General features: G+C 51.4%; 7 protein-coding genes across 7 annotated transcripts; 2 read left to right on the top strand and 5 right to left on the bottom strand.

The window, feature by feature from the left end:
* Positions 1–224: 224 nt before the first annotated feature.
* BCR38DRAFT_429400 (uncharacterized protein) lies at positions 225–2,311 on the bottom strand. Its single transcript, XM_040859964.1, has one exon. The coding sequence runs from the start codon at positions 1,810–1,812 to the stop codon at positions 475–477; it is 1,338 nt and encodes a 445-aa protein (XP_040717114.1). The 5' UTR covers positions 1,813–2,311; the 3' UTR covers positions 225–474.
* Positions 2,312–4,880: 2,569 nt separating this feature from the next.
* Positions 4,881–5,510, top strand: BCR38DRAFT_339132 (putative U2 auxiliary factor small subunit; the record flags this gene model as incomplete). Its single annotated transcript, XM_040855679.1, has 1 exon — positions 4,881–5,510. The coding sequence occupies one exon, from the start codon at positions 4,881–4,883 to the stop codon at positions 5,508–5,510; it is 630 nt and encodes a 209-aa protein (XP_040717113.1).
* Positions 5,511–6,019: 509 nt separating this feature from the next.
* Positions 6,020–8,650, bottom strand: BCR38DRAFT_173840 (uncharacterized protein). The gene is made up of 7 exons (XM_040853876.1): positions 8,208–8,650; positions 8,095–8,154; positions 7,923–8,028; positions 7,745–7,855; positions 7,157–7,685; positions 6,787–7,100; positions 6,020–6,735 (listed from the first exon to the last, which is right to left on the bottom strand). Exons 1-7 carry the CDS (start codon positions 8,248–8,250, stop codon positions 6,318–6,320), a joined length of 1,581 nt encoding a protein of 526 aa, XP_040717112.1. The 5' UTR covers positions 8,251–8,650; the 3' UTR covers positions 6,020–6,317.
* Positions 8,651–11,438: 2,788 nt separating this feature from the next.
* BCR38DRAFT_483799 (uncharacterized protein) lies at positions 11,439–13,527 on the bottom strand (the record flags this gene model as incomplete). The annotated part of the gene is made up of 2 exons (XM_040863669.1): positions 11,439–11,666; positions 12,793–13,527. 2 exons carry the CDS (start codon positions 13,525–13,527, stop codon positions 11,439–11,441), a joined length of 963 nt encoding a protein of 320 aa, XP_040717111.1.
* An 897-nt stretch (positions 13,528–14,424) lies between these two features.
* BCR38DRAFT_173823 (uncharacterized protein) lies at positions 14,425–18,674 on the bottom strand. Its single transcript, XM_040853875.1, has 2 exons — positions 14,869–18,674; positions 14,425–14,809 (listed from the first exon to the last, which is right to left on the bottom strand). The coding sequence occupies exons 1-2, from the start codon at positions 18,431–18,433 to the stop codon at positions 14,733–14,735; spliced, it is 3,642 nt and encodes a 1,213-aa protein (XP_040717110.1). The 5' UTR covers positions 18,434–18,674; the 3' UTR covers positions 14,425–14,732.
* A 1,606-nt stretch (positions 18,675–20,280) lies between these two features.
* Positions 20,281–22,047, bottom strand: BCR38DRAFT_456771 (Alg9-like mannosyltransferase; the record flags this gene model as incomplete). The annotated part of the gene is made up of 3 exons (XM_040861957.1): positions 20,281–21,476; positions 21,526–21,975; positions 22,035–22,047. The coding sequence occupies 3 exons, from the start codon at positions 22,045–22,047 to the stop codon at positions 20,281–20,283; spliced, it is 1,659 nt and encodes a 552-aa protein (XP_040717109.1).
* A 277-nt stretch (positions 22,048–22,324) lies between these two features.
* On the top strand, positions 22,325–23,237 carry BCR38DRAFT_429387 (Yos1-like protein). Its single transcript, XM_040859963.1, has 3 exons — positions 22,325–22,515; positions 22,609–22,779; positions 22,890–23,237. The coding sequence occupies exons 1-3, from the start codon at positions 22,479–22,481 to the stop codon at positions 22,943–22,945; spliced, it is 264 nt and encodes an 87-aa protein (XP_040717108.1). The 5' UTR covers positions 22,325–22,478; the 3' UTR covers positions 22,946–23,237.
* The last annotated feature ends 239 nt before the right edge of the window (positions 23,238–23,476 follow it).

Here is a 23,476-nt window from a genome sequence, read left to right as displayed (position 1 = left end):
TGTGTGTACTGTGATAGCCGGATGCCCTCGGTGCATACGCCAAATCCGCGCCAAATACGGTGAAGTAATTATGGGCTGGGCGGGTCTGACATGCAAGCAGCCATGTTCGCGAAGAAGAAGGGAATACAAGCTGTGTTATGAGAGTATCCTTGGCTGACTTAAATTTCTGCGTCGTGTATAGATAGAGTCTACGTGGATGAATAATTGAGATCAATCCCCTTTGCATGAGAGTGATTTCGTGAAGTTCGAAAACATTCAGCTCCCAAGTGTGCGTTATTATCGCAACGACCGACAATTCGGGCCTCTTCTCGCATGCGCAACTCGATCATGTCATTCCAAAAATGGCAGGCAAGGTATCGTCGAGTTGTTTTTAATTTGTTTATTTTTCTGAGGTAAAGTTTTCTTTGGATTCTTGTGTTGAACCGAGCAAGAGGATGGTTATTCACGCTAAGTCTTTTGTACAGTTTACAACGCCTAAATAGCCGCGCCATAAGGGATAACTGGAATCGACTGGATATCGATATGGCCAGACATTTCGCCCTTGGTGTCGTTTTTCATAGCCTCAGTAAAGGCCGTCAAGTCTTTCCAGAACCCATCGATATGTTTTTGGTCAGAGGAATCCAAGGGCTCCTGGTTGCGGCCAATCTGTCGCATTTGCGCTCCAGCTAACATGACAGACAAGCCAAAGTCTGACTCGTCAGTGATGGGCTTGATACACGACTTCACCTTGCCAGACAGGATGTCAAGCGGCAGTCTAGGCTCCATGCAGGCGGGACGGCCCAACCCAACACCGTCGACCGTTCTCAACGCATCGACCATGGCCTTCGCCGAGCGCAGCCCACCTGTGACGTAGCTTTTAGTCTGCTTCAAGTGCGGCGTGATCTTTTCAGCGAACTCCAGGAAGAAACCCTCGCGGGCCCTGGTGCTCTCCCTCTCGTGATGCCACGCCGTCTGCTCGTACGTGCCGCCGCTCAGCTCGACAAAGTCGAACTTGTGCGCCTCGAGCAGCTGCACCAGCTTGGTCGCCTCGTCGGTGCTGAACCCCTTCTCCTGGAACTCGACGCTGTTGATCTTAATGCTGAGACTGAAGCCCTTGCCCGTCTGCGCCTGGATCTCGTTGGCAATCTCGGTGATGATCCGTGCCCGGTTCTCCAGCGACCCGCCATAGTTATCTGTCCGGAGATTCGTGGTAGGCGAGAGGAATTGTGCCAACAAGTAGCCATGCGCACCGTGCAGCTGCACGCCGTCGAAGCCGGCTTTCTCGAGGTACACGGCGCAGTGCACGAAGGCAGCCTTGATATCGGCGATTTCCTGCGCTGAAGCCGCGTGCGGCTTGCCGAACTTCATGCCCCAGACCTGCTTGGTGAGCTGCATGTCCGACGCCGACACCGGGTTCGGCTGCAACTCCTGGCTGATCTGCCGACCCGGGTGGCTGATCTGCGCGATCAGAAGCGAGCCGTCGGCTTTGGCCTCCTTGGCTACCCGTTTGTACGTCTCGAAGCGTTCACCGGAGAATGGGTGGTCGATGCCGATGATGGCGTTACCTGGGGCTTCGAGGTGCTCCGCGTGCACTTGGATGTTGCCCGTCAGGATGACGCCCCAGCCTGCCTTGCCCCAGTTGCGGTACAGGTTGATGTACTCTTCGCTAGGGATGCCGCGCTTGCTGGGGTCCTTAGCCGACCACGAGGCCATGCGCTCTGTCATGGCGCCGTTGAGGAAGCGGTTCTTGGCTGTGAGGCCGGAGAAGGCAAAAGGGAGGGGTTGGCCCAGCGGTGCTGGGTCGACTTCTTGGCTGGAGTAGCGAGTCGACATGGTGGCTGTGGGTGAGTGTGTAGTTTGTGGAGGTATTTTTGATGTAATTGAATGATTATAGGTGATTCTGAATAATCTCCTAGCGGCGAAATGGCATAAAGATTCCGGAAGGATGCCAACGTGCGAAAGCCGTGGTTCTTGTATCCATGCTGCATCATCCGCTCGAACATCTACCCGGCCCAGCCGAGACGAAAACTGATCAACGAGTGGATCTTTGATTTATCAGCGGTATACGTCGTGCTTCATGCTTCAATTTAGTGCCCTCGGTATGGGAGCGAGAGCAGACTGCCACATTTGTGGGGTATAGGACCTTCGGACCCGCAACAGTGACTACTGGAATATACGTCATTGTGCGATTTTCCGTCCGTAGCTTTTATTAATACGCTAGATGAGACATGCCTCCACCACCAGGGGGTGGAGGTAGGGGCTGTGTAGTGTAGACCGTCGGATGTGAAGAATCCAGCCGAACGGTGAAGAGACCCCCCACAATTACTTTGCCTTGAAATTTAGTGTGATGGTGCCTAGAAGACATGGCATACGGAATATTAACTTACGTGTCATGGGTCATTATGTATTTTTTTGTTTCACAAGTCGACAGGAACGAGACGCTTTCCAGTCCCCGATAATTAATATTTAGCTCTGCAATGTGCGTCAAAACCATGCCTGGTTTGCGTATATCACTATCATGTTGTTTGTCTTTATGCTGGTTGTCAACTAGAATCATAGGACATGTTTTTCCTGTCTAGTCCTACGTTAACGTCATATAATTTATTGGACTCATTGCAAGCTATAACCAAGCATAGATTTTAATGTGTCTCTGATCTCCCTAAGTCCAACTTAAGTATAGAAAAGTGACCCTCTTGGCTGCTTACATCAGAGCAGTTAAGAGATTTAGAATCAGGCGTGAAGCACGAAAGGGCAGGAAAGGGCTGACAGAATCACTTCGCTTCTTCGTCAGACCAATGGTGATATATGATATGTTGGAACACTTGGTAAACATGATTTGAGATGAAGACGGGCGCCTGGCCTATGAAGGATTCGATCCGTTCTGAATACTCTGTTTCTTGATAGTATGATCGCTACTTGGACTTACAAGCTTCATCCTTGCAAGGCCCTAGTTTGGCCAAAATCTATCTCACAGTATGTTAAAGGCAGGCCTCCATATCTTGTCTAGTCCTCCGTATTATGTCCGCGTATTATCCGACAACTTATATAACAACTCGCTGTATAACAATACGGAAGAGAACGACGTTGACTTTGTCCTGTAATGTCACCAGCGGCAAGTACTTTCTCGGGCCAGATTGATCTATCATCGAGTTTAGATGAAATCTAAATAGTACAGGATTGCTTTCGTCAACCCCCCTCCCCGATGCTCACTGACTCCACGTACAACAATCTTTCTACAGATATTCCAAATTGAATGAACAATGGCACAAAATTCCAGCCACATGTAATTAACAGAAGTTGCGCATCGAATAATTTCTTTGCAAAAACTCGATTGTGATCATTTCAAGTTCTCGCGCCTGGCATTCACCCAGCATAGCCTCTTCCATAGTCAAATGTGCCTCTCAAACCCTGAAACTCGCCAGTCGTGAAGTGAACTTCTTATCACCGGTAGTGTACAGATATGCACTACGACATCATGGATATTGTTAAGCACCACCTTCGACAGCGGTTGCTGGTCGGGCATGCTGGATTTCCATCATCGAATCGCGTCGCTCTCCAGACTCGATTGTATGTGTCAACTGTTTGAGGGCTAGTGAGTGTGGTAGCAATGCATTGAAAACCAAAACCGGGCTCTTTTGGACCTTTACAGTGCAGTTTGGGGTTTGTCTTTCATATCTATAACGCGAGTCAGGCGAGACAGTTTGCCAATATGAATTCTAACTGATCCGAATCTCATTCAGCCATTCTTTTGCTGGGCATTCCAATTACTCAGAACCGCGCAGTCTGTGTTTCCTTCAATGGATAACATATCTGGAACAGCCCTACCTGGTTGCGATGGACTAGGTACCAAACAGATGCTGGAATGTCCTATTTTGCCTCGGTCCCTTGAGCTCTACTATGTTGCTTAGGGTTCGAGAGGATTTCCGCGCCGTGGTAGTGCTTGGCCATGCTTCAGTTTTACTGCGCCAATAGCCTCCAGGTTTAATAGCGTTATGTAGGTAAAACAGTGATTCAGGGGATCAGACGGAAGTAGCCAGCGTGGACTTGGTAGTATTATGACTACTGGGAGACTACCTATTAACTACTTGTAGAGGCGAGCACCAATTGTCCTAGTTCCCTTCAGGACTGCCTATTTGTATCCGCACGGAGGATGGAGCCCTAGAACAACCTATGCAGTCCGACGTTATCGATATATTCGACACTATAGTTAGCCCAAGCTTACAATGGGCCACAGCGCCTAATAAATCTATTTCCTTACATGTTACGCTGATAGCTTATATTTTGCCTGCGGCGGGTCGATTCCTGATATAACGAGTAGCGGAGAGTCCATATGCTAATAAATACTCATGCAAGTACGGTTAGAACTCGTCAGCAATAAAACGCCAAAAGCCGGAGTCGGGCCGGAGTCGGGGATGGAGTCAGGTCGAAAAAACATTTCATCCGAACCTATGCCGTTTAATGTCTAATCCATATCTCAGTACATATGTATCGAAGCTCCCTGTACATCGAATGACGGCTAAGACGGATTACCAATCGCGGAGGCAGACAGTGCTAAGCCAACTATTGAACTGTATCACTGTTGACCGACGTCTGGCCGAGTGTGGCGCTCCAAACAGTTAGATGTGGCTGTGCCTCTTCCTATTGATTGGTCAGCCTCGACCCGAGCTTCAATCAGCCTTCAATTTGTTCTTGTCTTGACTTCGAACTTATCGCGTCAACACACGAGCTATTCCGGCGCATTATAATCCATTGACCTGTGCGTGCATCACCGAACATCGCGTCGCACATAGTTCCTTGCTACCGATAGCGACGAGTCCTCAACGCGCGAGCCTCCCACATCGAGATCCATCGCCTACCTCAACCGCCCAACCTCGACGAACACGCAGCGCACCTTCCTCAAAATGGCAAACTTCCTCGCCTCCATCTTCGGCACGGAACAAGACAAAGTCAACTGCAGTTTCTACTACAAGATCGGCGCATGCCGGCACGGCGACCGCTGCAGCCGCAAGCATGTGAAACCGTCGTACTCGCAAACGATCCTGCTGCCCTCCATGTACCAAAACCCAGCGCACGACCCCAAGAACCGGCTCACGCCCGAGCAGTGCAAGAACCACTTCGATGCCTTCTACGAGGACCTGTGGTGCGAGCTGTGCAAGTACGGGGAGCTGGAAGAGCTCGTCGTCTGCGACAACACCAACGACCATCTCATCGGCAACGTCTACGCGCGCTTCAAGTACGAGGATAGTGCCCAAGCCGCCTGCGACGAGCTGAATAGTCGCTGGTACGCGGGTAGGCCTATATACTGCGAGTTGAGTCCCGTGACGGATTTCCGCGAGGCGTGTTGTCGGTTGAACAGTGGGGAGGGGTGTGTGAGAGGCGGGTTTTGCAATTTTATACACCGCAAGAACCCCACGCCCGAGCTCGATCGCGAGTTGGTGCTTAGCACGAAGAAATGGCTCAAGATGCGGGGACGCGATGCTAAGAGTGCTAGTCGGAGCCCGAGTCCCGAGCCAACGCGGAAAAGATACTAGACGAAGAACGTGGAGTGTCGGTTTCGTGGAGTTGTAGGGAAGAGGGCATGGTGGCGGTTCGGGACGGGATCAGGGTTGACCACGGAAAGAAGAAAACGAAGAAAAGACCGTTGACACCGAGGTGGAAGCAAAGCAGGGATTGCGAGGAGAGTGGATCAAGCTGACAGCAGGTCAGGTGAGCATCGAGTAAATTGTAAGCGCCGCGTAATCCATGAGAGCTCTTGCACAGAGTACGAATTGGGACAAGGGGATACTCAACGAGGACGGGTTGAGCAGCTCGTGGATGGAGGGATGAAGGTGTTGCGGTTGCACCCGTCGTCCTGGGAAAGACTGGTGACAGGGCGTTGGGGGTTCACATGAGCTTTGTGCGCCCTGCCAGAGAACACATACGGTTCCATAATTGCCTGTATTTATATTATTGCCACCAAAATCATTGCTGGTAGTGAGGCGTGGAATTCATAATACCTTGCCATGTGAAGATCTCCACGTTTCGAGCTGTGGAGATTTGCGTTTAACACTGAGCTGACTCGTATAAAACTCGGTCATGACTTGGCAGATGCTACGAAAGTGGTATAATTGGTACTGCCAAAGCTGTTACTGTTGAAATGCCCAAATCTAAAGTTCACGCAACGACGAAGCCAAACCGATGAAAGTCGTGTATGGCTCATCAACTCATGAACTGAGGTATGTCCGTATTGGTATCACTAGCAGTCAACCAGTCGTCCGACTATCCCTTGCCATAGCCTGGCCAGTTAACCCTTTAAAAACACATCCAAGAAACCCACCACTCGTGGCTCGCTCAGCTACTCAGCTTGTAGTATCGAAGAAAGCGTCATTGCTCTCCGCGGTCTCGCTTCTCTTCAACCCAGCGTTAGGAAGGTCCTTCTTCATGTCCCCCGTGAAGTCGATCAGGGGACCTTCCGGCGCCTTGCCTGTCGACCGCAACATGTTGTGGATTTCACTCGAATGCTTGCTGTCTCGCTTCTCGGCTTGCACGGCTACCATCGAGTTTTCTGCTGGAACTGGAGGAGGAGGGGGGGCAGTGTCCTGACAAAAGTCTATTAGATCACCTGGGGCTTCCTGAGGCGCCGGATGCTCCGCTATACTCGGAGTGGCGGCTGGTGATTTTAGTGGGACGAAGTGGCGCTCCGAGGGCTTTTGGCCCTGGATAATGGGGTATATGGCCATGATCTGCTCGGCCTGTTGCTCCGGCGTTGATGCATTGCTAAACTGTCATTAGTTGTAAACTCATATCCCGTCGCTAAAGATAACTCACATCTTCGCGTTAATGATCCACTCTAAATCCTCTTCGCCTTCTTCTTGCCCACCCGGGCCGCCCCTTACTCTCCTGAAAAGTCGCGGGTGCCATTCGATGTTTTCGGCTGCTCTAGTCGCCGCCTCTTCACGTTGCATGTCCTCAATGCGCGTCTTCTCATCCGTAGCAAGCTCATGGTTCTTGTCCTTGACGGCTTGGGCCGTCTTTTGCCAAAGCTTTCGCGACTCGCGCTCTTCTTGTTCCCCAAGCGGCCGTACCTGGGGCTTGGACGCCCTGGCTCTCGCGCCGTTGAAAAAAGTTTCCCGGTGACCAGTCTGGTTTCGAAGTCAGCGATTTACACAATGCCGAAGCCACCTCAAGAGGAACCCACTCTTAGGTCCTTGATAACCATCTCATCACTCCACAATCCGGAGAGTTCGAAAAGCGCCTCGCCTGTGTTGTCATTCCGAATGGTCCCCCCGATGGCATTGTAAGTGCCGCCAACCCACCCCTTGGTCTTGAACTCAATATCAGCCGAAAGGCCTAATTCAGGACAGCGAACGAAGCTGTGGTCGCCCAGCTCATACTTCATCTTCCCAAACAGGATACCTCGTGCGTACATGTTAGGCTGTGTCAGTATGTACTTCTCGCCTTTCTTTGGGTCCTTCCCCCGATTTGTGAGCGTCAAGACGGCTATGCCCTCCATCATGCTGGCTGCCGAGTTCCCAAGAAACTTGCTCCGTGGCTTGAGCGTGCCGTCGACGCGGATGTGATGATGGGGTGCGGCATAGAAGTAGCTCGACTTCGGGGGGTGGTGCGACGTCTGTTCGGATATGTAGTATGCGCGCGTTTTGTCCGGGAGGTCCCAGTAGCAAGTGAAGAGCTCGCCCAGAATCGGGTTGAGGGGTTTCTTGACGCCTCTGTTGCAAATCACTGTCAGCAAAGGCCCAATAGGAAAGCACACGTTTGGGACACGCACGGGGGTCTGATGTGCCAACCACTCAGGTAGAATTTGACGACAGACACAAACCGGATGACAGGGTCTTCGATTTGAGGGATTGGGAGGAGCATTTCAGGATGGCACATGAAGCTGTGGTTCAGTCGGTTAACGATGATTCACGTTCGGAAAGGCATCGTATTCTTGGATTGCAACGCACTTGGTGATCCTCTCCAGCATGCTCCGCGGCTCGAGGATGAAGGTCGGCAGGACGACTCGGCTCAGGTCGGCACCCGGTCGAAGCTGCGAGATGATGTGCATGAGAACTATGCTCATGTTGCCATGTTAGCTGTTGGTACAGCCAGACGACTTGGGACGGCGACTAGACGAACCGTTGCCCTGATCGGGCTCCATGACTGACGTATCATCATCATCGGAAAGTGACCGGTTGCCTGGAGATGACGGTTAGAGCTGCGCTCAAGTATGTAGCGCCACAGAGACATACTGGCGCTGGACGCTGTCCTTCTGCGCCCGGTCAAACCCATCATGGTTCGATATTGTGGTTTTGGTCACCGTCGCGAAAGGTTCGAAAAGAGCGCGCGAGGATTTGTTCTCGCCAAGGCAGTTGGTTGGGATGCCGTAAGAGCTTGTCCTGATGGGTCGTGGTGATTTGCGAAAAACAGCCCCTCACTCCAGCGGCCTAGGTCTACTTTTCGATTAGAGAGCTCGGCGCTGGTGAGGTCACTGCACGGCAGAAGATTCACTTTCGGCGGGAGAGTGATTAGATGCTGCAAACGTTCAAACGTTCAATCTTCATTCGAGGTAGTGAATGATTTTTAGGAAAGTCTACGATCGTTGTGACCACGACAGAGTCATCAAGGCCAGGTAGTGACTTTAGGCCGTTTTTGCATAGCCGCACTGAAGCATGACGAATGAGGACTGACAGGTCGGGTTTATGAGGGGTCAGAAAGGTCCGGGAATGACGTTGTTGGGTCAGCTCAGCGTAATTTTGGCCCCCGTGGCTGTGTCACATACCCACTTCTATTTTTCAATGTCTTGCAAGACGGTAGTGCCTTCTGCTTTCAGCCTTTAAGTCATTATTCACAACCACTTCCGCGCAAGCCGTTTAGCTGTAGGGAATATGTAAGCCTTGCATCGTGTAGTGCAATTTGATTAGGCAGACACGATGCCAAATGTCGCGTCCTTCCTCAGCAAAACAGAGCCTTGGAAGCCTGGGCGGTGTGCACAAGACCTCTGTCCAATGAACCCATGACATGGCCAATATGTTGTGCACGCTCAAAATTCCTTATCTTGACACAACTCTCATATCAGTTCCGGGGAAATGGACAAATGCAATCCAGACTTGACTGTTGTACAATGTTCAATGCAAGATCTACAATTCTCACTCGAATCTTCCATGTCGGAAAGACTCCTACAACATCTAGTGATCGTATAGTGGGTACCCTGTAGCGGAAATAACCGTTGTATCAACCGCCTACTTAAAAATAGCTGTTCATTTTACTCAGCACTAACTAGGCTAAAAGTTGAGATAGTTGTAATGCATGAGGCTCATATGCTAGCAAGCGGGCAAATATAGGGTAGGAAAGTAAGTAGCAGATACCCTATGGATTCTTATCTTCTAGTTATTTTTCAAGTAGTGTGTAGTAAGGCTACTATTTCGCTAATCCCCGGCATTTGCTTATTCTAGGCTATGGAAGCGGGTTTACTTCCTAGGTTTTCATTCTAGGCTAGCTAGGAGTACAAGTGGTACGGTATAATACAAAACTACTTAGGTTATAAAGCGTGTGCAAATAGGAGGTAAATTGTATGTATGTATAAATGAACGACCAGCACCCTTGCAGCCCTATCTTATCTTATCTAATCTAATCTACTCTACAGGGTAGCAGCACTCTTACGGGCTCACGTATCGGTATACTTAGCAGGAGAGTGAGGGATTCAACCCTCAGATGATGACTCTGTACAGATCCTGTATTGGTTACGATGCTCGATGCGCAGTGTGATGTGTGTATTGACTGCTCGGAGTGCTATGTAAGAAGTTACATCTAAGGTAGGTAGGCAGGTGCCGACCTTTTTATCTACACAAGCGATTTCACTGCCTTAGGCACCACCTCAGGCACCACCTCAGGCACACATATGGCGCTCAGTCCCACAGAGAGTAGATATATATCTCTATGGACAGTTGGCCCAAGCGCTGCACCTCCGGTCTGCGATTTGATATGTATGTGTATTAATCAGCTATACAAATACAAATTGGACTTCACCTTTGGCTGATTTGTCTGTTTCGCAAATGTTTAGCCAGTCCGGATTCATCAGGCTAGCCCCTTCGTTGGCCGGCCATTATGCTCGTCAATCCTAAAAATGGCAGTTTGACCCACTGCGTTAGCAATGAGTCAAGGACGTCTATTTGTCTTTCTCAGCTATATGTCATTTTATGATGCGGTGACTTTGAGGAGGTTCCGGATCTAGTCGTACTGATTCATTACATCTTCGCGAATGCCAGACATGGCGACAAGCTGCGCATGCTGGTGGTGAGGATCGTGGCGTTCAAATGGGCCGACATCTAGTCTTCCATGCTGCTGTTATACAACTCATGGAGTAACATCACGAACTCCGGCAGGCGGTACATCAGAGGCTGCATCTGGAGTATAAGCCGCGGGACGTGGATCAGCTTATGCCTCTGGATAGAGACGATGAGGATCCGGACTATACGCCGCCAGAATGAAACGTACTCCCTATACTTCACTAGTATCAGCGTTATCTCCTCGGTAGCACCTGCTTATTGATGGCCTAGCACTGTGAGCCCGATGCAATATGCCTTTGCAAGGTGATGGCTTATGAAAGTTACAGTTAAAATACGAGAGCAGCATTTGGGATTACATCACTGTTACGAATCCAAACCCTAGAGGTAAAACGCCATCGCCTTAGGCAACTCCGGGTACGGTATAATGTATCGATAACTCTGTATTCCAGTGTAGTAGACCGGATATCACCGATTTATCTCCCCTAGATGCGTTATATATTTTGTCAACAGTTTGCCACCAGTCGAGTAAATACAACGCAGATAATGAGTTTTGAGATGGCAATGTCACAGACAGTCACGACCTGGCAAACGCACTTTCTCTTCTAATATTTCTATGGGCAAAATCGGCAATGCATCGCCGGGTCAGTGGTTTGAGGACAATTCATTGAGATGCTTAAAATGCACGACTGGCACAGTCAAATGAATGCTTCCAAAATACAACGTAAAGTCCCAAAATCCCTGACCAAATCTGGGGTTCGGCACCTACCGAGCATGTCACCTGTCAACCTGTGGTCCTTATTGTGAATTGGTCTGCTACTTAAAGTAAGCGAACCCTCCTGCGTTCCACATGATGACTTAGACGAAAGCATTGAACGGTGAATGTGGGAGGAATAGCGTCTGTTGAGCCGGGCCCAATAATCTCACTAGCGTACATTCGTGAGCAACATGGCGTCTCGCCGTAGTTTCTATGCTCGACTCCTAGATTTCGTCTATTTCAGATTCCAACAACTTTACCCGACTAGATTGTCCATTTGGTTTAAGTATGGAAGTCCATATTGTGACAGTATCAGTTCTTTGACGACAGTGGGCTCTTTGAGCACAAGTGCTGATATACAAGCTCGAGTCATGGACCTGACTCAGAGTTCAAATGGGGAGAAACCTTCACAAGTTGGTGCCGGTCCTTTGGATGGAAACTCAAGCGAACCTCCGGGGACTTCGTATGGACAACCGGTAGTCGAAAGGACCGGCTACCAGCTCCTCAAACATACCCGCGGACTCATAGGCTACGATCTGGTGGTATTCGGGAACGCCGTCATTATGGGGACCACAGCCTTCCTCGCGCTTCTTGTGCCTTCGTCCCGTTGTCGAAATGACAACTACTATCTCGGCACCTCCGTCTAACACCGCGACTATTACATTCTCCTACAGATTCATGGTAACATTCCGGTCCAATTTCACTTGTTCACTGCCTCAGTTCCAACACGCAACGACTCAGTTACAGGAGGGACTTCCTGATAGCCTCTGTCTACCCGATGGACCGGCTGTCGCCTCTTCCGCTCGATATCTTACATTTCCAAATCAGCTAATATCACGTTATGCTGGCGTCTTCTCGTTCTGTAGAAGAAACGGGACCTACGACTTGTGGAGAGGACCGGACACAGGCAAAAATCAGGAAATTATCATATACCTTCGAGGAGACGTTCAACGACGCACCGATTAACTGTGGCGTGCTAAGCCTCGACGCTTCCATGTGCTTCCACCAGGTAGCCTTCGATATATCAGAAGTCGATATGTCGAGCAACAGAGACCTGGTCAAGTCGACGGCCTTATGGAACGCCTCTACGAAAGCATGTGACACATGGGCCATCCGTCAGCTTCTTGTCTCGAACTTGACATCAATGCTACAGGTTTTGCTGTCTTTGCCGTTGAGTCAATTCGCAACTTGATGCATCTCAACAACTCACAGTACTTCTCCAACCAGATCGTCAACAACTTGTACAACTCACCAAAGAGCAAACATATCTCGCGCTTCATGGACACCCAAGGCAGCGGAAGGTTGAGTTTATTACCAGACATCCAATACCAGGCCATCTTCGCCGACATTATCCGCACCACCAACCGTAACAGCCGTTGCTGGGCCTATCACTAATGATGCGATCCGCAGTTCGACGCGGTCGCCCGGCCAATATGACCTCATCGATAATCGTCCAGCTGTTAGCGCAATCACTGGTCTGCCGTGTCGCAGATTTTCTCGGAGCACACGGCATGGATTATACAGGGTTCAACGCAGTCGACGGATGACAACGTGACAGAGTGGCTGAAGGAGATTGATCACCATGTCGTGATGGCACCGTCTGGCCGGTCGGGAGGGGTGCAAGTTACTGTGACGGGAATGAAGGATCGATAACCCCTGAAACCAAATATTTCCCCTTTCTTTAATGATACAAGACCGCTTACGCCGTCCACTATGTAGCAAACAATGTCTCTAATACATGTCTTGCTCATCCGGGATTCTAATCTCCCCAACCCCAGCACAGCAATACCTAACTGCCGCCCCCACAACCTCCTTCCAAACCCCCATCTCCCCCTCATCCTTGGGCGCATAAACCAACGTATAACCCCAAGGCAGAATCCTCCCACCACTGAGTCTATGCCTCTGCCCCCAGCCCTGTTTAATAATATGCTTCTGGTCCGCCAAGCTCAAGACCAAATGCGTACTCCCATCCAGAATGTGAACGTGTACCAACTCCCCCCTCGTCTTCTCCAACACAGCCGGCCGTTCCAACCCCTTCCTAATCTGCACCGCCGGCACTGGGCCCTCCAAAACTGACAACTCCGACTGCAGTAGTTCCATATTCGCCGCGACTAGTTTTCCCAAGTACTCGAACATCTCCCCCTTCCGCTCTGGAGAGGCGACGTCAGTTACCTGCCGCTGCGGCGCTACAAAACCCGGGATTGTGGGTCTTGGCCCCTGACGCAAAGACAGGCGTTTACCGCCGCTCCGACGTAAGTAGCTAGTGGTGGCGGCAATAGCGTCACCCGTGGTCTGAGCGGCGCGAGCTAGATCGTACGGCGCGGGCACAGTGACGTCTTTGCGGGCGCCGAGGCGCGTCATGTAGAGTTGCGTAGCCCAGCCACGGAAGGTGTCAGGGAGCCCGTGCGGGCCGAGCGAGGTGTAGGCCCGGTAGTCTTTGATGGCAAGGGCGAGGAGGGTGGTTAGCGCTGTCGCGGATATGGTGGTGAGGGTTGGGATGAGGTAGGGGTGGGCTTTAAGAGAGTCCATAGTGAGGGATAGGGGTATATGAGTGGTTTTGGAGTTGGTGGGCGTGGAATGGATAAACTCCGGTTGGTTTTGAATGAGCATAGTGAAGATGGTGAAGATGACTAGATGTAAATTGTTTTGCCTTGTGCAACACAGTGCTCAGAAGTGTTTTGGTCCAAGTGAAATGTCTTGTAAGCTGGCTTCGGTCAACTTACATACCAAACTGCTTCCTAATTTGGACCCTTTACGTCCGACCCTAAGCATCTGACTCCGAAAGCAACCATGCCTTTGGCTCTACTAAGCTTTTTTTTCTCTGGGTATGTGACAATTGCATCGGCTCGGATCGACTATACTGCTCCGACGCATGAGAGTAAGCTTCGGAACCTCGGATTTAGGATCTGGACTAATAGCAGCGAAGACCGACAGCATCTCCGACCTTAGAAGCGAGCTATACGAATATCTTATTAGACAGTGCTGACGACGATCACACGCTTGAGCTTGTAATTCAATATCTAGTTATGATGCCTTCTGATTTGTTTCTACCGCAGTCCGTGAAAATAGGGGTAGTTGTTGAAGATATTCAAATCTCAAAGTATACTTTCAACTTCTGAGCTGCGGCTAGCCATGCGGCAATATTAAAGATTTGTGTTACATCTCGGGGTAGAACTCGGGTATACAATTAAGATTTCCCAATCAAGGTTTCTCAATTTAGAAAGGGGGGGTCGATTCCCAGCTGCCTTACCAGGGGATGCGCAGCTGTCTCCCATGTCAAACCTTGCTTACCCCTGGACAACGTTAAAAAAGGCCCAACCGTTTTCCAGGGTCTATTCCAGATTGACTTCAGCCGAACGTATTTCAAGAAGGATCGATGCTGGCATGCAGCAGATCACTAGTTTCCTCAGCATCTCTCCATTCACCTCTACCCGCTCACACCAATACTCCCATGATACGCACCACTCGAAGCGAGCGAGGCGACATGGAGCACTACGCACACAGCAACTCTGCTCCTCTTCTGTAAACCACTAGGGGTATCTTCTCGTTGATACAATGCAAAGCCTTTGTTCTTTCTCTTGAGCGAATCGAAAATTGACCATTAACTCTTTTTCATCGCCCGGTCCGCTCTCCGTAATTTGTCATTTGCCTCGTTCCATCATTCATTGGATAGTAGCACTAATTTTTTCTGTCTGATTCAAACACGCCCCACCCTGAGATCTGAGTGAAGACTTTTAGCCCTTCGACCCGACCTTGGTTGCCCGCGCTCCCTTCACGGGCGCTGGCAGACAGGAGCATAAGCGATCTCTCTCTGTTTCGCAAGTTAGCCACAATTTCAGCATGATTCGGAGTATGGTATTCAAAACTTGCCATTCTCGTCCTCAAACACAATGGTGATGTCATCATGTTCGCCCGCATAGTCCGGCATGTCGAGACACACAAATGCCATGTCGTCCGTCTTAGTGCCTTCCTCATCCGGAATCTTTGGCAGCGGGAACTTGCAGTCCACCATCTTCAGCTGAGACTTGTGACCGCGGCCCGAGCTTTCGAAAACATCCGTTCCCTTAAGCACGAAGCCCATGCACTGCCCATGCGACCAGTTCTCAAAGAAAGCCAGGAGCTGGACCGTCTTCTCCGATTGTACAACTTGAATGCGCGCGGTGCCAGACTCCCACTTCTTGTAGACAGGCACCACCATGCGGCGCCGCGCGATATTCAGACTGCTGGCAACACCGTCGAAAAGCACGTTGTATCCAGTGATTGCCGCTTGGAAAGCATGCAGGTCTCTGAAGCTCGAGAATCTATATGTCCTAACTGTCTCTGATCGGGCAATCGAGTTTTGCAAGGCCGTGAACTCCCGTGGTGCATCTGTTAGTCCCGGCTTATCCATGATAGAAACCGTCATATCCAGTTGAGGGTGGCGCAGGACTTGCAATGCCAAGATGTCCTTTGTATCAAGCCTGACCTTGAACTCGCCGGGTGCCATGTTGATCCTGTCGGTGATGGTGCCCACAGGAGCGCCCTGGCTATCCAACGAGTCGATTTCCAGCCTCAGCTTCTCCGCCAGAACCGTTGGCGAGACATCACCGGAGTATCTGTCGTTGATGATGCGCGCAATCTGCCATGGCAACTTCTGAAGAGCTGGGAAGCCCCCCTTGGTGTCGCCCAATCCCTCCGTCACGTTGAATCCTTGCATGGTAACCTCGGCAATGACCTCTTCATCGTGATGAACGTACGTCCCTTTCAAAAGACTGACGAGCTTTTCCCGCTCTCCGTCGTCATTGAATGATAGAACCATCCGGCAGTTGTCCTTGGTGTCCTTGTATGCTAGCTGTAGCATGGGCTCCCGTTGCTCCCCGCGCAGATACGCGAACTGTATAGGCATTTGTGGCGTGTAGAAATGAGTAACACCACTGAGAGTTCTCGTCTTCGGCCCTGTCACGACAGCCAGCCTGAAACCTCGGTGGAAATTGCGTGGACCCGTCGGGCTACCTTCCTTGAGGATTCGCTCGAAAATCGCCACTTCGCATTGCCCCACCGGCTCCTTGGGGAACGTTCTCGACTTTGGGTCCGCGTCGAAGTAATGGAATCCCCGTAACTTGGTGCGGAAGTTGGGTGCCTCTTCTTTCCGCGGGTACAAATATGATTGGACCTTGGCACCGAAGTCGAATATGTTCCAAAGCATCCTGAAGTCCTGTTGAGAGCACTTGATGGCAAGGATGAAGCCCCGCGGCATCTTGACCTCGAGAGTGTTAGAGTCTGATCTCCATCTGACGCTATCCCAGCTAGCCCCCACATTCTTGTCAGACTGAATCTTCAACCCGACGGACCCGTTCTGGCTCGCCACGATGAACACCAGGTTGGATTCGTGCGTCGGACGAACAATGGACAAAATGCAAGAGAAGCACGTGTCCATGGACTCCATGCCCTGTTCCATTAGGTAAACCTCAGCCGGCACCCGACCGTAACTGAAATACTGTGGCGTGTCGCCAATCGGCAGAGCCTCGAGGGCCTCAAGGGTGCGCGAAGATTGCCTGCTGGCAGCGAGCACTGAGCCCCAGTTGCCATTGAGCATGGACACTACGTCTTGGCTCAATGCTGGGTATTGCACCCAGATGGCTTTGTCCATGTGTTGAGGCATGAAAGGCTCTTCTGGTGGAAGGAATCCATTTCGCTTCATTGAGACGGCCAGCTTCTTCAAGTTCGCCTTGAGAGTTTGCCTGATTTCACCCAGCTCGCCTTCAACGGGACTATACTTGCCATCTGCGATTTCGGGCAGCGCGAGCTCCGTAAGCCAGTATCCCTTCGTCAGATCCGTGTATGCCTGATATTTGGTCATCAAGTTCTTTTGATCGTCAGAATTAGCCTGACTCCTGATAGCAGTCTCGAGTGATGTCCGGCCTTTCAAGAACCACCACAGCGCAGCCCGGCACAACTCCATTGGTTGACAGCTTCCCAATGCCCTGAACTGTTCTGCATGCAACCGAAATAACTCATATAAATGCTTCGTTCGCTCTATGAAGTCTTCGTAGGCATCCTCGCCAGCAGCGACCACAATGTCGTGGAATTGTCGATTGGGTTTCTCCGGCGATTGGGAGCCGAACGTTGCCTTATGGGAAAGATCTGGGGTGGAGTACATAGACTGGGAGTACGTCGAGGAAGGACTGTCGACCAAATTGCTCGTGCTTGTATTCAGGCGAAGTTCATCTGGTGATATTGTGCGTTGTGACCTGAGTGACTCATTTCTGAAGACTGGTGGCGCCTCCTGGGGGTATGGAGGTGGTACCGGCGACGGCCCCCGCGAGGACGCATTGTGATCATACGGGGGAACAGGCGAGAATGGAGACCTGCGAGCTGGGTTTCTTGGAGGTGCGAGAGGCGGTTGTGTTCGCGTGTAATCATCCGGCATCGGCGGCGACATTTGCGCGCGAGTCGATTGGGATCGTGTGGGCGGTTCGTGCCCTGGACCTCGCGAAGCGGGCACTTTTGTGGACTGTGATCTGGACGCACCTGAGGAATATTCATCCATGGCAGCTGGTATTTCCTTGCGATGTGTCTGGGCTGGGGAATCTCGTTGGGTTTCAGGAGAGGAAGCCTGGCCCTGGTCATCCCATTCATGTTGCGAGTTTTCACCTGTGGACCTCATTGCTTGCGCGAATGCTATCCCTTCGGCCTGCCTCTGCTCCTGCTGATGGAGCTCGATGAAGGAGCGGCGGTTTTCATCCTTGCGGTTGGACGAATCGAGGAAACGGGATCGACTCGTCTCGCCCGCAGGAACAGTTCGGGGTTGCGGTGGTGTTGGCATGGGCGGAGCCGGAGCCGGAGCCGAGGCAGACTCGTCTCTGAGATCGGATACGGTCGAAAAGCCGGTTTGCGTCCTCCGTATCGGACCTGGCACGAAACCCTCATCGCGGCTGGGCTTCACCTCCTGGAAGGCCCCAACCTGTCTCGCATACTCATGCCCCTGTTTAGTAGGGGGAATCGGCGCCGAAGTGGGCGCTGACTTGGATCTCTTTCGCTTGCCAATCTCTGCCACTACCGTCTGACACTCATCACCGCCCTCGCCGATGATCTCTGGGTAGCTATCCGCGAACCGCACCACCAGACCCTTATTCTTCCTCCGTGGAGGACTGTGTGACCGCGTGCGATAGGCCAGACTCTGCTGCGATCGGTTGTTCTCGACATCCAGAGCGGCTGGATACCTGGTGGCCCGGCTGGTGTCGAGAGCGAGGGTCGGCTGTTGTCTTTCATATTCTCGGTGGCCCTGCGAAGGAGGGGGCGGTGGAGGATGCGAGATCTGGAGCTTGTCCGAGTTGCCAAGGAAGGCGGAGATGTCATTGGCACTCTGCTCGGACGTATACTTTCTGTCCTTATCTTTGCCACCGAAGAACTTGCCCATCAGTCGGTCTCGTCGCTTGGGTGCATCTTGCTCCATATTGAGAGGCAATTCAGAGTGTTGGCTATGCTCGGAGTGGGGCACAGCATGTGGCCTGCTGAGACATGCAATTACCCAATGCCACTTGCTTGAATGGCGGGGTCGGGGGGGATAAAGAGGGAAAGAGCGGCTCGAGAATGATCAATTGGCCGGTCGAGGGTTGTAATTGAGCAGGTAAGGCAATCGTCAACGTCGAAAGGAAAGGGGTTGGGTCGGTCGAGGTTGGTGTGTGGTTGCAGAGTCGAGACCCGCCGCAGGATTGCCAGGTGGTGGGTGTCGTGTGCATGCGTGCGTAGTGTGGTCTGGCGTGTCTATCGTTGAGACAGGCAGATGCGATCGTCAGTGCAGCACAGTAACGAGTGGGTGGATGTCTATGGCATCCAGCGCGGAGTCTGGTATGCCGATAATTAAATGTTCGAACACGTAAATACGACAGCCCAACACAGTAGTCCACCGGGTACCAAAACACCTCGACGCGTGTTCTAGCAGAGTCCAACGATGTGATCACAGAACAAAGCGGTCGGTGTCACTTGAATTTGTAGCAAACCGCTTCCCGTTGCACGCTGCCCGCTAAAAGGCAAGTGGTGGTCGCACCACATAATGGCTTCTCCAGGGTTCGGCGTTAGAGATCAACTAGTTTCAGGATCCGGGAGGTGGACCCGCATTTTGGGCCGCAACGAGTCAATACGTGTAGGTCCCTCAATTCAAGGGACACTGTTTACGGAACTGCTCTCCACACTCAGTGGCACACGGCAAAACGCTAAGAATAGCTTGGGAACCCAAAGTGCGCCTACGGAGGCTTGCGAAGCGTTACAGCCAAACAAGGATTGCCAGCCATCGATGTCATAGTTGAGTGATTGACAGCAGCTAAAGCATTGCATAGTAAACAAACATTCAGGGCCCGTCGGGACCAGTTCAGAAAACGAGCGGTCCAACTCTAATCTAAGCGCTAGGGCCACGGAACCAAGATGACGGTGCCCAATGGCAGGTGGGTGAATGAGTACGACGTATCATCTTATACGTATCATCTTATACCTCGTACTCTCTTGGCCCTGTTCCGGAGGAGCCCAGACCCGTCATTCGGCGCACCTCAGAAGGCTGGTTGGTATCTCTTATCGTCGATCGAAAATCTGTATCCCGGTTCTAGGGTTCGACGTTAGCATCTTTTAGTCGGGATGGTCCTGCTTGCGTGCTGTGCCGAGGCGGATTGCCAGTACGAATTCGACTGTACCGTCTATGCTTGGCCTGCGCCATATCAGGGTGCAAAAAGAGGTCAAGGTTCAATGGCGTTATTCTTTGCATGATTCTAGAAATGGCAACGTTCTCCAAGAGCTGCGAGAGGCTTCAGATATAAGACAATAGCATTGCCTCAGAGGTGACGCTGCAATGCAGCACTTACTAAGCGGATGGAACTGTTTATATCCACTTTTTTCTCCTATATGCTATGCTGATGTCCTGAGGTGATTCCGAGACCAACCTCGTCAGCTCGCCTGCACCCAACAATTGAGAACCAATGTACCCGATTTCTCAGGCTTTTCTCGATTGACACGATTCGTCCCGCAAATCTCTGACTCCATGTCCTCACCTCAAATCGCAGATAGTGATGGGGTTGACCAGCTCTGAACCCATTTCGTGGCCGGTTGTGTTCAACACGGCCAGAAACTACTTTTGGTCAATCGTATGACAAGTCTCACTCCTCCGCTAGTGAGGCAGCCCCATATGCCGATCTGAAGCCCCAAGTCAGGCAGATGAGTTTGTCCGACCACACCAATATGCGATGCCGTGAGCCGCCCTCCGCCGAAAGACGGCAGGCTGACGCATCATAATTGGACATCGGCCACAGGTCGTCATTCCCTAACTTCCTTCCGAGGGCCGCCTCTCGTCCTTTTCAGTATATGAATTTGTGGCTTCATCTTCGGTCCAACCCACCAGCCGCCCGTCACTTTCCTCGCTAAATCTCTGACCTGCCGCACCGATTTACCCCGGCCGAGCACCTTGCCATCACCACTCTCAAGGTCGCCCCTTACGTCCGATCCGGGTTTCAATATTTCGATCCCGGCAAAACTCTCAATCACTCCGACCTGTTCCCAAGTTCCAATAACTTTACTCGGATCCTCAACCAGGGCGTAGTCGAATTTGTCCCAGAATGTGGGATTTCGCAGCGTCGATGATTTCTCCGTCTTGTCAAAGGTGAAGGACACGCTCTCGTCAGATTGGCGTGTATCGGTAGGTCGGTGTAGCTGTTGACCAAAAAGCGTCACACCAGTCATGCAAGAGAGAACGTCTGTGTGCACCATGACGGTCTGGAAGTCGGCGGAGGTACTTGTGGTGGTTACTACGGAGCGGAGCGCCGTAAGAGCTTCGCCACCAGGGTAGTTCAGTGAGGACACCAGCAGCATCCCTGAGCTGACGGCAAATGACAAGGGAATAGAAGCGACGAGGATCACGGTCAAAATGCGGTACCCAAGCGACTTGGCCCGGCGGGTGAACGCGTAGTCGGCGCCGAGTGCTGCCACTGCTGTGAGGGGTGGTATCACATAGAAAATGAAGCGCGCTTCCTTGTGTGGCTGAAGAGAATAGATGGCAACGAAAAGCAGACTCGGCAGCGTGAGCTTTCGTGCTTCATGTTGTGTCCCTGGCATGACAAGTGCAGTTGGAATCATCAACAGTAAGTTGACTGGGTTAATGAGCTTCGGCAGAGCTGCCTTGAAGTAGTAGTGCCAGGGCGACGTTCCCCATTCGGAAGAGGAACCTTGCACGGCATTGTAGTAGAACCCCCATAGCTCAGGCCAGAGCGGCTTCTGCCAGAAGTAAGAGTCCAGGGGAATCGACACCGCGAGTGAGAAGAGGAATGCGATGAGGAATGGCCAAATGACCTTGTAAGGGGACAGCCCGTAGAGTCCCACAAGATAAAGAGTCGTAGTCACCAGGAGAATCGCCAGCTCAGACCTGAAAATGGCAGTGGCAACGGTAAGAAGCCCAATGGCGAACCTGCACCGTGGAATGGTGAGAGAACCTACAAGCTGCGCAAACGCCAATGTTGCTGTCGATTTATCAGTTGAAGTTTCTTCATAATTCAGCGTCAGACCTACTCAACCCGAAGGCAAACATGTTGGGCAGTGTCCGCGATGCATAGAAGAACACATGAAACTGGCTCGCCTGCAGCAACACATACCATCTACTGGTCGACCGGCCAAAGGCCTTCTCCACATTACTCCTGAAAACCAGCAAACAGGCAATGTTGAAAAGGGCCAAAACGGCTCTGACGATGAACTGGGCATGCTGAAAGCCAAAAAGCTCAACAAAGGGCTGCGAAATGCCTGCCAGCATCACAGCGCCCACGAAAGTGCGGGGGACCGCTCCGGGGAAGTCGAAGTGGTCATATTGGCGGGAAAGTCGTTCGTACACGTCCGACGTGGGCATTCCATACACCAGGATGTCATGAGTGGCCTGGATGTTGAATGACTCTTCGACCTTGGTGTAAGGAGCGACGGTAAGATGTAGGAAGACCAAACCTGGTATTAACAACACCAGAAACTTGTCTTGGTCTTTCGTTAGCTCAATTCTATGGACTTGTGAATTAAATGAAGACTCGTCTCACCAAGTAAAGCCATTGTGGCCTCTGTTTTGCCAAGATCGATTTTCTGGCGGGGAGAAATGATTGAGGATGGAAGTGACCGTTTACATCGCCATGTCAATATCTCGAAAGTACTTAGGCCAAATATTCTGATGACCTAAAGCTTCAATTGTCAAGTTGGCTGGTGTCATGGAGATACTGGCCTGTCCCATAACTGCATAGCTCCAACACGCTAATGTCTCCTGAAGTCCAGCCACTCAGACGCCCGAAAACCGTCCCGGCAGAGCAATATTCCGAGTCCGGAAGCTGCAACCTGGAACTTCAACATTTCAACATCAGGACAGCTGGGCAACATCGCGCCGTCCAAACCATCATTCAGACCGCGCTGAGAGCTTCGACCGCTCTATTTCCCACCTCTAGTTTCCTCGCTACCATCTTCCACCGAACTTCCAAGCATAACTACCCAAAATGGCGCTCCTCTTCGGCTTCGGCAACCTCATCTACAGTACGCAGCCCATGCGCCGCCTCTCTCTACACCCTCCCGAGGTATATATGTAAATGTAAAGGGCCAATAGCTGACCGAAGCCACTCCAAACAGCTTGCGTCCTCCTCATCAACGCCATCGCCGTCCTGTCCGAAGATCGCTTCCTCGCACGCATAGGCTACTCCTCGTCGACGTATGACCCGGCCTTTGGCGCAGGAGCCGAGGCGCAGAGTATGAAGGGCAAGGTGGTCAACTTGATATCGAGTGTACGGACACTTACGCGAAGTATGTTGAAACTTCCCCTGCCGTCCTGGTCCTGGTTTTGGTCCCATCGATTCCGAACGCGCGCACGAGCTTGGGAATGGTACGGCTAACGACGATTTTCTCTTCTACAGTTCCGCTAATAGCGGTTAATGTGGTAATCATACTCTACGAGTTGGTTTTTGGATGAGGAAGGACGACTTCATGGGGTCTGGTTTGGCATTGACGCTTATGGTGTTTAGGAGAGGGCTGTTGATTCTGGAGGTGCATTCAATCGAACCTTGGCGTTCCGGATACGGTGGTCTCGCCGGCTTTATATTTACGTAGAAGAGTCCCAAGGATTCCAGGCTGGCAGAGTGCGTAGGAAAATATGAATGTTTGCTATTATAAGACGAATTACGACCATCAAATCGGGGCCGACGAACATGTTCACGAGGGGGCTCAACGGCACAAGTTCAAGAATGCATTAAATCGACCTGCCAGATCATGGCCATCTTGCAAGCTCTCACGCCTGTCCTCCTCTATCGTAAGCACAGCTAGGGTCAAGTGTCCAATTTTCTGCTTCGCAGGCTCGCCGCTCTCCATTTTGACTTGAGTCTAGCTATTTGGACTACGTAGGTCGCAATATGCGCGCTTATTATTGTACAGACGAGAAGACAACCGTCGGTAAATATTTGCATCATTAAAACCACCAAATAACCCCTTGGCGCCTGCTGCGATG

This window comes from Pseudomassariella vexata, assembly GCF_002105095.1.
Source record: "Pseudomassariella vexata strain CBS 129021 chromosome Unknown BCR38scaffold_5, whole genome shotgun sequence".
NCBI lineage: Eukaryota > Fungi > Ascomycota > Sordariomycetes > Amphisphaeriales > Pseudomassariaceae > Pseudomassariella > Pseudomassariella vexata.
This window is presented reverse-complemented; position numbering and strand designations above follow the sequence as displayed.